A 19,293-nucleotide genomic window follows, 5' to 3' on the forward strand; every position below is an offset into this window, starting at 1 on the left:
AAGATTTATTGACAGATGCTACTAAAATTTTTTTTCAATAATTCTGAATATTATTGTCCAATAAAATATGAGAATGAGATATATTTTTCAAAAGTTTCACTAATGCTTCAGAAGATATTTTGTAGAAAGGTCAAATATAAGAAGCATGCCCTTTAAAAATGCAGATTCTCAAGATTTACCTATTTGTAAATGACATTATGTTTAAAAATTCTTAAAACAATATAAAAGCTCCTCAAAGATACATAGGGCACCTCAATGATCAGCCTAACAATTCACATAGGAAACATCAAGACAGGACAATATCTATTTCCTAGTTGTGACATACAGTTAGATATAGCCCAGTGAACTATCACATAACTATATTATATCAAATAAAATTTTTTAAAATGATTAAACATTTACTGCACAAAACCAATTATTAAGTCTGTAGATAGTTAGAAAGCCAGGTCAAAATGAATAATAATAAATCAATAAGCATTTGTTATTTGTTATGTGTCCTAGGGATGCCAAAAAAAACAAAAACAAAAACAAAAGATGTCCCCTGAACTCCAGAGTTTACAACCGAATGAAGAGGTCTAGATAATATTTGGTAAATTATACATTAATTTTCATGATGCCAAAGTAATCCTAATTATGCATGAGCACATATACACATATATATATGTACAATCTTATATTTCCAATGCCAATATTCTCTAACATGGTTGAAAATGAAAGAATATCATGATTTCAGAAAAATTAAAAATGTCCAATCACACAAAAGCCACAGAAAGAGGTAGTTATTTTGGTAGAGATCATCTCTGCACACAAACTATCATGAAAATTTATACTGAGGAAACGTATGGCTGAGACATTAAGTGGTTACATCATATGCTATGAGAAAGAGATACAAATGAATTACCTTAGTATTGTCCAAGTAATTAACAAAACCCAAGGTAGGCATATACATACAATATGTAGAGTTAATCTTCTTTGGAAGATTTATTGATAGATATAAGTTATAATCATATAAGAGCAACTTCTGTGAACAATTTATGATTTTTTTCCCATAGGAGTACCTATTTACATGATATCATGAGGAAAATACAGTGATTATAAATTGAATAAGAAGAGTGATGTTTGGGGATGAATACTATTAAGTGTAACCAAAATCATACTTAACAAATAACAATAGATGCAAAAGATTGGTTGAATATGTAGTTTTAAAATTATTATTTGCTAGGAGGATTTCATATTTATTTTATTTATTGATTACAATAAAAACGATAGCTACTATTAATGTTTTAAGGTTTGAAAGTGCTTTACATGTATTATCTCCTTTTATCCTCACAATTATTATTCCCATTTTAAGACCAGAAGATTACATATTTAGACTTAGGAGAGATATCAGAGATTGAAGATCATCTAATTCCTTGTTGGAAGCACAGTGAAAGAGAGTTTATATGACTGAACCAGGGTAATATACCTAAACCTAGCTATTCATGATTCCAGAATGAGGTTCTTCTGAATCTAAGCCCAGAATTCTTTCTACCTCTGTAATATATATGCACAGATTCACTTCTGCAGATCTACTCTGAGAACTCTGGCTCTGATTTATATTATCTCTGTGCATCTGAATCACACAAATCCTATAGAGACTAGGATACTAAGTCAAAACAACTTCAGTTTCCTGCTATCTTCTTAAGGCAATGAAATCCAAGACATGAAGATAACATTCTTATCTAGGTTTACAAAAGCTTAGATAAGAATGACCCCAAAAGCCAGCAAATATAAAAATGTAATGCCTTAAAAGATGGTTACATCCTTTAAAAGAAGTTGAAATTCTTTAGATGTTATATAGAAGTACAGAAAAGTAAGGTTGGAAGCCTCACTAAAAATTTGAATCTACCATTTGTAAATATATTCTTAGCCAAAGAAATGGTAAATGCTTTTATTAAGTGGTCAGAATAAATAAGCTTTCTTGTAGAAGCATAACAATCCAGGAAACCTGGATTCAATTCCTTGCTCTGACATTTCCTTCCTTGCTGAACACAACTCTCTGCCCATCTGACCTTCCCAGATTTCCTCATGTTTCACTCCACAGCTAGAATCTTTGCCTTGCACAGGGCTATTATCTCACAATTCTCTTTACCTCCCCCTCTTGGAATCTCTAGTTTGCTGCTAACCCCACCTACAACTATTAATAGGCTGACCTATTTGAGCTTCCCTCCACTACCCCCACTATATATAATTTGTATGAATATATGTATATATATATATGTGTACACTGATATTGTTGTTCATCCTTCATTCTGAAAGAGGACCAGTGACATGAGTGTGATGTCTTCCTTTACACATGAATTAGATTTAAGTGAGGCAGTTATGTTGTCTCTAAGACAGAAGGGAAGCTCCATGAGAGAAAGGGCTGGTCCACTTTATTGTCTGTATTCCCAAAGCCTCGTACAATATCCTGTATAAATAATTAATGTTAAATAATTTTTTTAACTTCTCTGAACCTTAATAATGGGAATATTAACATATCTACAAGCTGCCTAATAAGGTTCTCATAAAAAAAACATTTTGTAAATCATAAAACACTAAGTAAATCTAACTTATAGCATTAATTCAGTAAGAAAAAAAGGATAGGGAAAGACTATATTATTTAAATATTATAAGGAATTTCTGGATAAGGAAACTTTATTGTGGATCTCTTCTGTGAATTATAGTCTTATAAAAGTTTCCTTGAACACTAAGAAGTTAAATAATTTGCAAATTATGTGTCAGAGGTAAGCCTGGGATACTGATTTTTGAAGGCACTAAAACCCATGGTAGATCTTGAAACCTTTAATTGACAAATAATAAATAAGTAAATAAAATAAAATAAAATATAAAATACATACCTATATTATAAATAAAATAAAATTTTAATGTAACATATATGTGTGTATACATACATATTTACTGATTTATATGTATATATTTATCTTTTGGGGAGGCAATTAAGGTTCAGTGACTTGACCAGGGTTACACAGGTAACAAGTGCCTGAGGCTGCATTTGAACTCAAGTCCTCCTGATTTTAAGCTGGTGCTCTAACCACTGGGCCATCTCACTGTACCAATAAAACTTTATATAGTCTTCATGATGGTGACAGACATTTGTAACCTCAAAGATTTGGATATTTTTATACTTGACATTTTGGTCATTTTAAGTTATCATTGACTTTTCCATTGTAGCTTACTTTCAAAATCATTTCTTTTCCTAAAAAATACATTTTTTTCCTACTTCCAAGATATAACAGAGAAGGAAATGCATATGGAAGGGCAAGAAGGTTATATAGTCAAACACACACTTCATACTCTATTACTGGTCTCTACAGGATGCTAATAAAATGTTAATGTGTGAATTAGAAAACAAGTCCATAGTTGTTGATAATCTTGATAGAACAATCACTGCCTGCTGACAGTCTAATGAATGTGATGAATTGATAACAAAATTCATCTCCTTGGCCATTTATCTTGCCAAATGGTAGGCAAATAAAATATTACTAAAAGTAAAAGCAAACACTCTGGGGAGTTAACTCATTTGACTCGATGAGAAATTGCTATATGGGAAATGAACAGTTTTTATTGCAAACAGAATCAGATAACAATCTCTCATATAATCTTAAATGGTTGATGACTGCCAAGGGGATAAATACAATTAAGATTTTTTTTTTGGAAAAATGCTTCAGAGTCTCTCAAAAAGAACTAAAAGCATCATTCAATGACTGATTGAAGCAACCATTCCTAAAGAGTAAAAAGTTTCAATATTCTCTAGGAGCATTTTTTTGGGATGAGGTTAGGGAGGACAAGATAATTAGGGTTAAGTGATGTTTTCAGAGTCACACAGCTAGTAAGTTTCAAGGGTCAAAGTAATTTGAATTCAAGTCCTTCTGAATTTTGATGAAAGTGGGTTCTCTATCCACTGGGCCACCTAGCTGCCCTCAGGAGTATTCTTAGCTTAATACTCATAGAACAGAAGTAGGAATCCAACCTCAATATGGAACCCAATTTTAAATCAATAAATTCCATTTGTCTAAATCATGGGTTGAAGAAGAAAAAGAAGGAAAAAAAAAAAGAAGAAGAAGAAGAAGAAAAATAAGTAGAAGTAGTGTATCTGTTTGAGTCTTTCAAATTCTAGCAACATAAAATCTCCAGAGAGCAGTCATCAACACACTACATATGATAAATGGATATAGTATGAATAACTATGGTCTCATCCAAGACACTTTAAACTAGGGGGATTCTTTTAGTTTTTGAGACTGAATCTCCCTATATTGCCCAGACTAGAACTGTAGCCTGATCTCAATAACCATCAGGATTGGATTTTCTCTTGCCTTGATTTTCAGTCTGATTCAGTTCATCACTCCTTAGTGTCCAGTGGCATTCCTCTTCCTGGAACTCACTCTACTAGTGCAAGACATAGTGTGGACACCTGACTGCATGACACCTCAAAAATTTGAAACTCAAGCAATCCTCCACTCTCAGACCTCCTTAGGCAACAGGGATGTCAGAAACATACTACCATATCTGGCAGGAATTCTTACTCTTGTTTCTTTTGTGGCTTACTCCCCCTTTGGCAATCTAGAGAAATGGACTTCTTCTTAGATACACTTTACAAAATAAAATACATTATATTATAAAGGAAATCAAGTACATTGATATATGTCTTAGACTCCATAGCTTATATGTTAGGTTTTATAAACTTTCTGGATAATGGTAAAATTTGATTCATTTGAAGAAGCCAGTGTTAGGTAAAAGTATTAGGAAAGACAGTCTCATGGTATCATATCTTATTCCTGAGGGGAAAAATTTTGGAAAATGCATTTAGATCCATAGTCCAATTCATGAAAATTCTATACTTTAATCATTTCCTGATCTTTTAAACAGTTATTTTAGCTCTTAGACTTCTGAAGGTGAGGTCCATTTATGAATGAATTTGATTTGTGGGGATTAATGAGATTGTTTATTTCAATCCCAAGCAATACAAGCCTATAATTAAATTAGTCACAAGGTCCCTGAATGTCAATAAGAAGATGAATGTTAGACTTACCCATCATATTGTACAAGCTCTGGGGAGCAAATTGACGGGGCATTTTCTGAATGGCTTCCTTATATACAGTGAGTGCTTCCTAATGTAGGAGACAAGAAATAGATATGTCAATGGAAGTGCAGAATATAAGGAAATTACTTCAGCAAAAAGATGTAAACCACCCTCTGAACCAAAGTTACAGTCTTCCTACTGAAAAAAAATTAACCATACCACTACTTCTTGTTTTTAAAAGCACCTTTGAGGGAAAAGAAATTGAGCTGTACTTTGACTCCAGTATACATCAACCTCATTAGTGAAAGTACACAGTCCAAATAGTGAAGGAAACAATATAAAAGTTTAGCACACCCAGATGTCTCTTACCAGTGGTGTTTTAGAAACTTTTTTTTCAGTCCACATGAGTTATAAAACTAGAAAGAGACTAAAAACATTTTAAGTTTGAAATTCATAGAATAGTTATTTCGAGGCTGGAGTTTCTTTAACTTCTGTTATGACTATCAAATTATCATTATCCTAGTGGACCAGGATATTTTATTACTTTAGTAAAAAAAAAAAAAAAAAAAATCAAGACCATGTATCATATTCTCCTTTTCCAGGTAAAATTATCATCACAAAATCATAGATTTAGAGTTGAAAGTTACCACAGGGGCTTTCATTCTTACAAATCAAGAAACTGAAGACCAAAAAAATAGCTTGTTCAAGGATAAAAATGTAGCAAATTGTAGACATGGAATGTGAACCCAGTCCTCTGGCCCTAAATCCATGATTCTTTTGACTTTATACAACAGATGGGTGGAGTTTGTAAGAAAAATATTCCTAAGAATTATAATATGGGGGTAGCTAGTTGGTATTGTAGATAGAACACTAGCCCTAAAGTCAGGAGGAGTTCAAATTTAGCCTCAGACACTTAATACTTCCTTGCTGTGTGACCCTGGTCAAGTCACTTAACCCCAATTACCTCAGCAAAAAAAAAAAAAAAGAATTACAATAGGAACAGGATCTATACCTGTAATTTCATTGAAACAGGGAAATCCTAATGACTAGAACTATAATAAAAATTGAACAGGCAGAATTTCTTTTTACAGAAGGAACGAGTTCCTTTTCAAAAGATGTCATTAAATAAAGGCTTTAAACAAAAGCTAGATTATGATTTAAATAAAAACTACACACACACACACACACACACACACACACACACACATATATACACCTATATAACATATTAAATGTTTGAAAAGCACCTTGCATGTTATCTCATATGAACCTCAAAACAGCATTATGAGATAGGTGCTATTATCATTCCTATTTTATAAATGAAGAAACTGAGTCTGAAAGAATTTAGATGAATTAAGAGTTAATAAATGTCTAAGATAGGAATTGAACTCATATCTGCCTAACTTCAAGCCCAAGGGGATCCTTATTGATGGGGTTTATTTTTGTTTGTTTATTTGTTTGTTTTTGTTTTTGGCCTGTGAAGTTCATTTCAACTTTGTAATTCTGAAACTGAATCTCTTAATAGAATTGTTCATAGAATTCATTGGTTGAGACAATTTGGATCTAGAAAGATCTCAGAGGTCATCTAGTCAAACCTCTAACTTTATACATGAAAAAAAAATTAAGGCCTGGAATGGTTAATGACTGTCCAGGGCCTACATCAATTAAATATTTTAAAGCTGAGATTTGAATATAGTCCCTTTGACTCCAAACCCAACGCTTTTCCACCTATAACACACTGCTGCTCAATATTGAAAATAGAATTCAGGTATAATGTGTTCCCAAAGTCTGATATATTTTATTACAAATATGGAAAATAAGTATATTATATGTATCTATATATATGCACATATTTGTGCATGTATATGTATATATATATGCATACATATAAATATTTATACATATATGTAAATATATATGTATATATATCAAATTATCTCCAAATATATACTAGTATTCTTTCATTAAGCAAATTGAGGCATTAAGACATTTTATAATATCAATAACACAATAGAATCTATAAGTATTCTATTTATGAAATCAAGGTAACAACTAATATTCCATAGACTCAAACAATTTTAAAGGAAAAAGAAAATAGAACCTTACTTAGTTCAACTAATTTTAAAGAAATTTAAAACTAATTACTTAGAAACTAACATACAAAGAAATTTAACACTGCTTATTTCACTATTTAAGGAATTCCCAAGTGAGGAAGGTCCCTCTACCACTGCAAATTTGCACCTTCTCTGTAACTTCTATATAGTCTTAAAAAGCTGATCAGGTTATCTGATCAGGTTATTTTTGAAGTTAATTGACCTGTCTAGAGTCATACAACCAACATGCATCTGAATGCAGGACCTAAATTCCTGGCTCCAAAGCAAATCCTTTTCCACTATGTAATAAATATTAACTTAAGGGGACTTTCCCTTTAATATATGCATCCTCAGTATAGGAAGAAAGTAGAAACTTAGTAAATAATTATTAATTGTTTGATTAAATGACACCATCAGGACTAAAACTTATTTGTTCCTAGTTTCATACCTTAGAAGCTTAAAGATCAAAGAATCAACAGGTTGAAATGTGGGAAAGAGAATAATCTGTACATGTCTACTTCCAGCTGTAATTCTCAGATTTTAGTCTTTCTATAGGGACCAAAAGACTATTGAAGTTAGAGTTTTTGCCCAGATTAACAGCTGAAATAACAATTTTGTAACTCTTCTTTGAGTTCAAGCTAAGTCTATCTCTGTCTCTGTCTTTTTCTCCATCTTTCTGTTTCTCTTTGTGTGTCTTTCTTTCTCCCCATCCATTCCTTCCTTCTTATACACATACATACACAATGTATTCTATTGTATTCCTGTATTCTTCTACCTCTTTCCCCCTTTTTTTTGTTAGTTGATTATCCCATTCAACAGGAAGAGAATGCTAGCATAAGATGGCTCTAAGTAATGCTATTATAATGTCATCTATTCTAATTAATCAAGGTCTGACACACTTCCTCACTACCTTACCCCAACACATGATAATTCTGAATAACTACAAGCAGTGGAAGCTAGTCAAAGAGATTCTTAACAGTATATACAACTGCTTGCTTTTTAAATAAAAGAGATCATTCACAAAGGCAAAAAACAAATGAAGAAAAAAGAAAAAAAAAGGTATGGACACATCACTCCTATGGCAATGCGAATGTGCTTAATTAAATGTGTTTAAAATTAGAAATAACAATAAACCTCTAAAGCCATTATCCTTTGTGTGACCCTCAACAGGTCAATTGAAAAATAAATATCTAAATTAATAAATGTCACTTAGGTATCAAATGGATTTTTTTTTTTATAAAACCTGCAAGAGTACCACAAAAGAAAAATGTTAAATATTTTGTGATAGCAAAAGGAAAAAAAAAAGGCAGTTCTTATCTACTGAGCATATTGGGGCTTCAGATGAACCAAATTTATCAAAAGCTATTTTTCAAATAGTAATATCCTCATTTATATATCACAAACTTTCATAAAATTTGATTTTCTTTTAGGGGTGAACCATATTATATCATGAATCTTATTGTTCTCATTCTAACTCTGCCTGTGAGCTCATGGTTTTATCGTACTATAATTTTGCCCTTCAAAAAAACCCAAATAACTAAGTCCATTGAGAAAGTGGGAAGCATTAGTCAAATAAACACATTAGAATAAAGTAGATAGAATGATGAATTTGGAGATAGGGTATCAAGGTTCACCTGCTAACTCTATTTCTTATGTGAATTTGAGAAGTTTTTTAGTCTTTCTGGACTTGAGTTTCTTCATTTATAAAAGAAGGGAGTTCAGAGTTAGATAGTGCAATAGATAGGATACTAGCCCTGGAATCAGTCTGAGTTCAAGTCTGATCTTAAACACTTAACATTTCCTAGCTGTGTGATCCTAGGCAAGTCACTTAACCCTAATTGCCTTGCAAAAGAAAAAAATATATATAAATAGTACTAAAAAGAGAGAGCTGGACTACATAACATCAGATGACTTTCCCAGCTCCTCACCTATTATTCTATGAATTGGTTTAATAATTAGAATTTAACAAAAAAGAAGGGAATTAAAAAGAATTAAAGTACTTAGGCCGGATAAGACTGGAGAAAGTGGAGAAAAATATAATATTCTCCATATACGATTGGATATATAGGAAGAAGAGCAGCTAGGCGGCATAGTGGATAGAGCACTGGGCTTGGAATCAGAAACACTCATTTTCAGTGTTCAAATCTAGTCTCAGAAACTAACTGTGTGACCCTGGACAAATCCTTTAATCCTGATTGCCTCAAGTTTCTACATCTATAAAATGAGCTGAAGAAAGAAATGGAAAAGTACTCCAATATCTTTGCCAAGAAAACTTCAAATAGGATCATGAAGAGTCAGTCACAACAGAAATAAGTCTGCACAACAGTATAGAATAAAAGGTAATTCATTATAATGGATTATAATGTTCTACATGCTTAATTCTGTGTTACTTTTAAGCACTAGAGTTGAGTTTTCTGGAGCAAGAAGAGGAAAGAAGGTATTTTTAGTATTCTAAATTTACTTACACATCAATCTCTCTCTGATGGATACATTTTCAAGCTTAGAGTCAGGAGAGCCTGATTCAAATTCTGCCTGTGACACACACTGAATAAATCAGTAAATCTTTCAGTGCTCCAAGGAATTCCTTTGTTCATAGTGCAAAACATTTTCCAATCTGAATTATAAAGGGAATTTCCCTCATCAGGAATCACAATTTCTGATCCAGTCACAGGAGTGGACCAAGAAAAGGGGTAGGAGGAGAGAGAGAAAGTAAATGATCAAGAAAGAGAAGGAGAGAGAGAGAGAGAGAGAGAGAGAGAGAGAGAGAGAGAAACATTTGGCCTGACCTCATAGCGACCTTGTTCATGATAGAGTTTTCCCAAATTATAAAGGCAGCTGGTAACAGAGCTCTTATGGGCATGAGGATCCTTCAAGTTTTCATCAGGAATTTCTGAACACTTTATGAATGTACGGCGGGCTTCCTCAGTCTTCCCTTGGTTCATGAGAATAATGCCAGTATTTAAATATGCAGCTAGGGGAAAAACAAAAGGAAATATAAGTGGAACATTGATACTGAAGCTAAATAACATTGCTCTATTGTTTAGGAGTAATACCTCTAAGATTTGGAGAATGATTTTATGACAGAGATTCTTAATTTTTTCTGTGTGATCTCTTTGGCAGTGTAGTGATCTTATGAACCTCTCTTCAGAATAATGCTGTTGTTATTGTTTTTTGTTGTTAATACATAAAGAAAATACAAAAAATCCAAAGGAGACAACTTTGGTGGTCTATCAAATATTAAAATAAACTGAACTACTATTATGAGTTTAGCAATGTACCAAGTTCTGGAGTGGGAGTCCAGAAGGAAGAAAGACACAGTCCTATTCTCAAAGAGCTTACAATCAAAAGGAAGAATAATTTTATTAGTCTGAAGTCAGAACAGATGTCAAAAATCAAAAAATCCTATAATTTAGCAAAGGTTGAGAATTGAATGATTGCCAAAATACTAACTTCTGAGGATTACAAAAACTCTTTAAAATTGGTGGCAATGTTCTATTTTTTTTTATCTTAATGTTAATTGTAAACCCTACAACTCAATTTCCTAGAATAAGAGAAAAAGAAGTATTTTTAAATATTCTAATATTACTTACAAGCTAATGTAGGCCGGCTACCAATTGCCAGTTTATAATAATGCAAGGCTTCTGTGAACCGACCATTCTCCTGTAGAAGCAACCCTCTGCATGAGAAAAGAAAACATAAATTGGAAGAGAAAAAAATATATTACTGAAAATAAGAACCACAAAGTTTTATTTTATGTGCATAAAATAAAAATGTTACAAAGTAAAATAAAATACTAACCTATTTCAATAAAAAACTATAAATAGGAGGAAATGATCTCGTAAGAGAAAAAAATATTGAATAGTTATCAGCTTCATTCACATGTTTGTACAATGAATTAGGAAATAATTACAAAAGAAAATTGTATAACCACAGTGCTCCCCCTTTTTCAAATAAACCCTTTCCTTATACCAGTGCCAGGCACCTCATTTTTTTTCCTCTTGGACTATCCACAGGCTCACATCACTTAGCAAAGGAAATTTGGTCTAGACAGGGACATGTCTGGAAATGTGAGCTGTCCTTCAGCCTCCCCATGTTAAGATGTATCTACGAGGCATAAGGTCATTAGTACCCTAAGCATCATTCACTTAGCTTCAGATGAGCCTGTGCCAAAGGGGGCAGGAAGCAGAAGGCAGGGGCAGGGTGGGGGAGGAGGACAGAGATGGAATCAGTTTTATGGAAAACAACTGAAGATAATCCCTGCTGTTATTTCCCTATTAACTTGAGCCAAGGCTATAAGTTTGGATTTCAAGGGTCCAAGCAAAATTTCAATCCTCTTTTCCAGGGAACACCTGTCACTACAGATCATGAGAAAGTCTTATTTATCTCTCTGAGTTCTGAAGGAGAAAATACTACACCATCAGGAGCTGCGTATATTGGCAAAGCCTTTCCTGCATGTCTGACAAAACCTAAATGAGAATAGATTCCTAAATGAGCCTTTTTAATTTAGATTGTAGACTTATGGGCAGCAGGGATTGTAGCCAACAGCAAAGCCAAGATAATTTGTCTTTTCTATTCCTGAGGGTTCCGAAGTACTCTATTCCCCCTTCCTGAGGGGTGGAAATTCCCTGTCTTAGGCTCAAGAAAGTAAATGTGTACTTTGAAAAAACAGCTTCTTGATTTTTTTTTTTTAACAGAAAGGGAATATAGAGTCTTAGAAATGGTATTGAATTGTAGTCAGATAACCCCAGAGTCTGAATCTCAGTTCTGCTACTTAGTACTTGTGATCTTAAACAATTCACTTAACTTTTCTTAAAATCATTTCTATGTTGAAGGGAAGGTGGGACTACAATTCTAATATTTAGCAACATCATTAATGCCTGACAATCAAATCTCACCATAATTCTATTTTTTTTTTAAAGAAAAAAGCCCACATCCATAACATCAGTTAGTTGAATCAGATGAATCAAGACATAAATCAAATCACTAGCAAAGATCTGCTCTAGCATTTTGCCTCAGCAGTGGTAATTCCTTTAAGGACTGTTCTATTCATCATTTTTATATTGTTCAATGAATATCTATAAATCTTATTTTAAGGGAGTTAACTGCCTCCATAGTGATCTTCTTCCTAGCATTCTGGTTTCATGGAATTCAGGAAAGGATGTTAGGTGAAATATGCTTACAAGAATACCTTTCTCATTTCCATATTTAAGAGAAAGAACAATAAACAAATTTAGCCTAGAATGTAATGACTGACACTGGGATCTGCCATTTTCACAATCTACCTACACCAGAAGTTTTCATACACAAACTGGATTAAAATGTAATTGGGAAATATTTAATAAAATAAATAAAAATATAATATAACACACTCTTACTATGTGATTTTCTATGTCAATACACAGCTTATAAAGAGGTTTAGTGAGCCCTACTTCTGTTCAAATTTAACATCGATATTCTACACTATTCCTCAAGAGACTGGTGGAACTCAAGGCCAAAAAGAAACTTAAAAGGAATGAATACTGATGGACTTTTATGATCACTGGATCATAAAATTGAAAGTTAGAAAGGTCCCATAGAGGTCATCTAGTAAGTCTAAGACTAAGTCTAAGATCATAGATTAATGGGCAGAAATGGCTATCTGTAAACTCTCCATACATCCATCTATATATCTATGTATGTATGTATCTATCTATCATTTTTCTATCTACTTATAGACTATTTCAGTCCCATCTGAGGTAGAATGTTTCAAATTCATCTGAGTCTAATCAATCACAGATACACCACCCCACCTTGACTCCCACATGGTGTTGTCATTTTGGTCCTCTTCGAGAACAATGAATAACTATCATCACTTGTATGCATATAAAGTATGTGTAGTAATCAACAGAGATGAGGCACTAGCATTAACAGATGAATAACTGAGTCTGACAGAGCATAAGTGACTTCCCAACTATAAACAGGTAGTGAGTGACAGTCAAGATTTTAATCTGGGCTCTTTGAGTACAATTTTATGTGCACAAAATCAAAAATTCTTTCTACTGTGCCATGTTGTGCTATTTTTTTATAAATGAACTTAGTTCATAGTGTCATTCAGAAATCATTCAAGTAGGTTTATATGTATATGTATATATAATAGTCACACATATGTTTACTATGTTATGCCAACATGTTAAGAATTCTGTTAGTTCTAGAATTCCCCTTACTGAAAAAGATCATATGTCCAGAACAGTTTTAGAAAATAGCTCGAGACACAGAAAAAATTAAATGATTCCTTTATGATCATACAACTAGTAAGTATAGGGGCAGAATTTGAACTTGGATCTTTATCATCTATGTCTCATTGCCTCAGTCTTTTTATAAGGCACCCAGGATGCTTCCATACTGAGGGAGTCAAAACATTTCTTAAGTGCCTGCTATGTGCCAAACACTGTGCTAAGCTCTAGGGATATAAATATGAGAACAGACAGCACATTGCGAGTAGAAAAGTCAGAGAAATTCTAAAGTAGTATAGTCCTGACAGAAAGGAAATATCTGTGTTGAGCTCCCTTTAAAAGTGGAGGTTTTGAAGTTCATGGCTCCACTCTCCAAACAGAGCAGCAGAAGACAGTGATGAGCTAACATTCAAAGACTGCTATGATCTTGCTGAATTCTCAGGTTTTCCCAATAATGAAATGAACATTTTTAAAATTTTTATAGATAATCTAAGACTAGTTATGTGGGAGTAAGGTAGAACAGTGGATAGAATGCTAAACCTAGAGTCAGGAAAACTCATCATTCTGAGATAATTATTAGTTGTAAGACCTTGAGCAAGCCATTTAACCCTGTCTGCCTCAGTTTAATCATCTGTAAAATGAGTTGGGAGGACCATTTCAGTATCTCTGACAAAAAAACCCCAAATAATGTAATAAAGACTTGGACATTTTTGAAAGAACTGAACAACAAAAGCATTATAAGAACACATGGGAAGAGTAGGTTGATCACAGAAATTTGTATAAGTTGGAAGATGTTTTTGGACATAACTTCTCTCAGACTTCTTTCGTTTTCATTCCCTTTGCCCTTTGTGAAATTTTTATCTGGAGTTTTTGTAGGTATGCACAAAAATATAGGAAAGAGAAACCATTTGTAGAACTTCATCATTATCTTGCCCCGCAGCAGGTGACAAGACAGAGGCATACTGCTTTAGTGGCTTTAAGTAGGGGAAAGCAGATTGGGGAAGGGAAAGGGAAAGGGAATAGACATTTCTTAAGCACCTTGTGCCAAACACCTTGCCTAACCCTATCCAAATGATATCTCATTAAAGAGTAAAAACAAACTTCATTCTATGAAGCCTTTCAAGGAGTTGGTATACTAGAGAAAAAGTGATGACATTGTAGATTAGAATACAAGGAAGACGACAATAAGGAGAATATGGACGTAGAAGGAGAAGAGCAAGCTCAGAGATACCTGGGACAGAGTCAATACCCCTCACTGCAATGACATTTAGCTTGCTATTTGAAGACCTGTTTAATTGAGGTTCCTGTACTATCTAAGTATATAGGGATACATAAAATAGCCATTAAATGAGAATCATCTTACATGTTTTAGGGAGACAGAATGGTGGGGGTACCAGCCTATAGGACGGTTGAGTGAGTTAAGGAAAATTCTGCATTTTTGGGGTACTTTTGTGTTTATTTTAAATTGTATTGTTATATTTATAAGGAACTTGGGATCATCATAGCCACCACCCAGCCAAGAGGTGAAGATTTAGGAGTAGATTTCAGTTTGGTAGCTGCAATGCCATCTGGTGATCAAATTACATATTACACCTCCTTGAATGCTCAAATAACAACCCATAAGCAAAACTGCAAATTGTTATATTATTTACTGAGTCCATTTTTCAGCAATGAAATATAAGTCACTATCCATACCCCTATCACTTATATATGTGATATAGTACAATGTTTTTTTGCAATGTATATAAAGTACAATTTTTTTTAGTAAAGTACAATAATGTGACATGTATATAAAGTATATAAAATAATTGAAAATATTTATTTCTATCCTTAAGATGAAGTCCTTAAGATGAAAAATCAAATAGTGGAGTCTCAAATATATTTGTGATAAATATCCAACACTTAACAATACTGCCTGGCACATAGTAAGTACTTTAATAATGTTCTGATTATCATTTTGAGTATTGGGTAAACTGCAATGCCTAGATGAAGAAAAAGAGATCATAAAAAGCATACATTCAGAACTGAAATAGACCTGAAAATCCATGTAATCCAACCGCCTTGTAACTTGCCCAAGATTGCAGAGGCAGTAAATACCAAAGCTCCCAAATCCACAACTGTAGATACATTTTCAGAGCAGTATGAATCACATTGCTACTCATAACAATAATACCACCAACCTACATAGTAATTTATTGTACATCTTTATTTCATTGCACCCACACAACATTTTGAAGCAGATAGATATTATCTCCATTGCACAGAAAAAGAAATTCAGGATCAGACTTTTGTCAGTCACATGGTTAGTAAATGACAAAACCAGCACAAAACTAAGGGTTAAGACAGTCTGACTTTTCTCATTTTCAGTACTTGAAATTTATACACTATACACAGCAACATATTTATCATTAATCAATTGAGAAGACACCTGATTATTTGCTTTTTTTCTGGGTTTGATGTTTTATTCCTATTTACATACGATTTTAATATTCTGCCCTTACCCCCATTTCCATTATTCCTCATCCTCTTCACATCCATTGCTTTGTGTAGGATGGAAAAGCTATGGGAAAAGTAAGAGGAGGAAGGAAATAGAAAGGTAGCAGAAGATAAGATGGAAAGGAATCTCTGGCAAATTTTTTTTATCTACTAAGTAGTAAAGAAAGCCTGGTGTAATGGGCAGAAATCCAGCTTCAGTGTCCAGAGTGCAAGTATAGCCTATGATATATGACTGTGTGACTGGATAAACAAGTTAAACTCTCAGCGCCTCCAGGAAATTATCTAAGATGTAAAAATTCTGATCTATATCACTAAAGGAATTTTCCTCACTAGAATTTTCCCCATACCAATAAAATTACAGGCCAGATTAAAACATAATAAAATAAAAGGAACTGAAGCTACCCATGTCTTCTTAAATATTTTTGGACTAGAAAGAGGAGTGACCTGATAATTATTCCCCATGCTCTAGAAACATGGGGATTTCTAAAGATACTACAAATATCCTCATTTATTTGGACAGGAAAGTCCAAATATTTTCAATGAACAGAAAAATAAACAGAACCCCTTATTATGTATCTAGGTGACAGGGAATAAAAAGGGGGTATGGGTCTATAGAATTACATAGCAATCTATTTCAGAACACAATAGAAATGTTATAGAGAGCCATTAACTGAATTCCAAACTTGGATATCACAAAACAAATAAGTAATTAGAATTCATTTAAAATACTGTTTATAGTCTTAGATTCTAAAGCTCTTCCAATTTATTTAATTTGGATTTTAAAAAGAACAAGGAGGAACTACATTTTTTCTCTTAAAGAAAAAAAAAGATCAAAAGCATAGCATAAAATTGGACTTATTCACAAACATTTAAAGAATAGCATAGTAGAAGTATCTACTATGGGAGAGGAGGGATATTGATTGCCAAGAAAGTAAAGATATTCCTCTGAAATATTCAATATTCATGATACAAATATTTTTGCAAAAGTTAGTGAATCTTTCATGTTTTGATTTTTAGAATATATATTAAGCCCCATTCCCTACCCCCAATTTTTCCCAGTACTATCACTGGCAGCAGCAAACAGGATTTGATCACATTTCACAAATCCATCTCAGAGTTCAGGAGATGATGAGAAAATTTGCAGGCCACTAGAAACCATGATATTTACAAGGGCATTGACTGAGTAAGAGGTACTGTGAATTCATAAGTATTTTGATTGCTATATGCCTGCAACCTGTCCCACTGCAGTAATTTGCTTTTAAGCATGAATGCATTAGTCCACTAGAAGAGAATTTAACCTAAAGTGTCCTTTTGGGCTGTACATTTAAATTCTTGTCAATTCCAGCAGTGGCAGCATTAGGACCAATCTTTTGTTAGCACCAGTTTTTCATTTTGGTTACAGAACTCATTCTTTGTCTAACTGAATAGGCTAAAGAGCAGTTAGAAACCATTTACATAGCAAAAGTAAAGGCAGAAATAAAGGAGGACCTGTATTTTAATAAGATGAGGGACAATTTGCTGCCTGAAAAAACTGTGTGTGTGTGTGTGTGTGTGTGGAGTGGATGAATATTTGGGAAAGATGACATAATTGCTTATGCCCTAGTCTCTACAGCAAGAAACTTTCAATTTTTTCATATATTAAAAAGTTGAACAAATTTTGGGAAAAATATTAAGCTGGTTTCTAATTTTATTAATTTTATTAAATTAATAAGCATTACCTTAATGGAAGGGAATCTGGGACACATTACATATGCCAATATTGTATAAAGATTCATTCTCCAGAGAGGTAAAAAAAGTATTTACTCATAGCAAAACAAAATAGGCTAAATTGATGGGAGGAGCTATATTGCCATCAATCTAGGCAAACGATTTCTTTTTCATTGAAGATCAGAGAACATGTTTTCCTTTTCAATTCCTTCTCTCCCCATTTCTTCTAACTTCTCTGCTCTTTATTTATTCAGAATGCTAAACAGCTATAGAAATAAAACCTTCAGCGATCTCAAGTTCTGAATAGAAAAAAATACAATTAGGTGTTCTTTTTTTAATTTCTAGAATATTTGAAAATTTAATTGAAAAATCCTGTGATGCAAAAAAAAAAGATATGTGTGCACACATTTTTCTCTTTATTTATTTATATTATTATAGCTTTTTATTTACAAAACATATTCATGGGTAATTTTTCAACATTGACCCTTGCAAAATCTTCTGTTCCAACTTTTCCCCTCCTTCCCCACCACTCTCTCCCCTAGATGGTTGGTAGTCCAATACAATGTACACATTTTTCAAGGATAAAAGCATCCTTTTTTTAAACTCATATCACTAATAATTTTCATTTCCTCATGCCTACATAGTCTGCTTGTATACATTGTTTTCCATAATTTTCATCAAAGAAAGTATCTTCCCTCTCACCTTTAGCAATTTTGGTTCTACACCCCCTCCCCCCCAAGAGCTTTCTTTCTCCAAACTTCCCTTTTAAGTAAAGGCACAGCAGTTTTATTTTTTGCTTTTTAGTGTATCTGGATATTTGTATGTTCTGGATATTTGATTAGAAATAGGAAGAAAAAACAACAATGCTTAGAATTAACAGCAAAAGTATAAATGTGCATACACACACTAAAATCTGAAAAGTATAAAGTGCTGATACATTCGTTTGGCATTTCAACCCTATTAGAGATTTTTAATTCATTTTTTTTATAGTACAAAAAGTTGTCCAGCTCTGCCAGTCATCATGAAGAAACTGGCAATTGTCTCACACCCCAAAGGTACCAGAGAAGCTCTCCTAGGAAAGAGAACCACAGGGGTCATGTCATTCCTGAATAGAAATCCAACATGCAGTCATCATTTTTATCCTGATTACTTTGACATAAAGGCAAGACAAAAACCCGGTTCTCATGAAAGATAAAACAGAATGACATTCATCTCCACTTCAGTCAACACACCTGCAGAAATGTTATCAGTGCTTTGGAATTAGCTGAGTCCTTTGGGGAAAGGAGTCGCTTCAGGAGACCTAAATCTTCATTAGAATCTCTCATCTCAGATTCTTCTTAATTCTAAAAGCTTATGGTTTTCATAAAGATTGAATTGGAGATACTTAAGAGCTAGAGATATTAAGGATTAAGCTACCCCAGGTATACCCATAAAACAGAAGGTAACACATTCAGACCCAAAAGGAAAGATACTCAGGAATACTTAACTAAGGAATTGTAGGATTCTTCTACAAAGAGGCTTCATGTGTCTCTCTCACATTGTCTTCATTATTCAGTTGTGCAACTTTGGCAGTGTATAATGTAACAACTAATGATATAGAGTAGCAACTGACTGAGTCTATGATATACTAACTGAAACACCAGTGAAAGAGAGAGTCTTACTCTTCATGTTTAGGATATTCAGAAGAGGAGAAAAGCTACTGTCTTTGTTAAGGTATATCAGT

The 19,293-nt window shown here is 33.3% G+C and overlaps 1 protein-coding gene across 2 annotated transcripts in view; it reads right to left on the reverse strand.

Moving 5' to 3' along the window:
* The window catches only part of TMTC2 (transmembrane O-mannosyltransferase targeting cadherins 2), a 532,742-nt gene that overhangs the window by 195,356 nt on the left and 318,093 nt on the right, over positions 1-19,293 (reverse strand). For both annotated transcript variants that reach the window (XM_031938906.1, XM_031938905.1), the window contains 3 exons: positions 10,746-10,831; positions 9,942-10,126; positions 5,072-5,150 (listed from right to left, as the gene is read on the reverse strand). In XM_031938906.1, coding sequence (XP_031794766.1) covers positions 5,072-5,150; positions 9,942-10,126; positions 10,746-10,831 — 350 coding nt within the window. The remainder of the gene's footprint in view (positions 1-5,071; positions 5,151-9,941; positions 10,127-10,745; positions 10,832-19,293) is intronic.

The sequence above is a fragment of the Sarcophilus harrisii genome, chromosome 5 (genome assembly GCF_902635505.1).
Source record: "Sarcophilus harrisii chromosome 5, mSarHar1.11, whole genome shotgun sequence".
NCBI classification, from domain to species: Eukaryota; Metazoa; Chordata; class Mammalia; order Dasyuromorphia; family Dasyuridae; genus Sarcophilus; species Sarcophilus harrisii.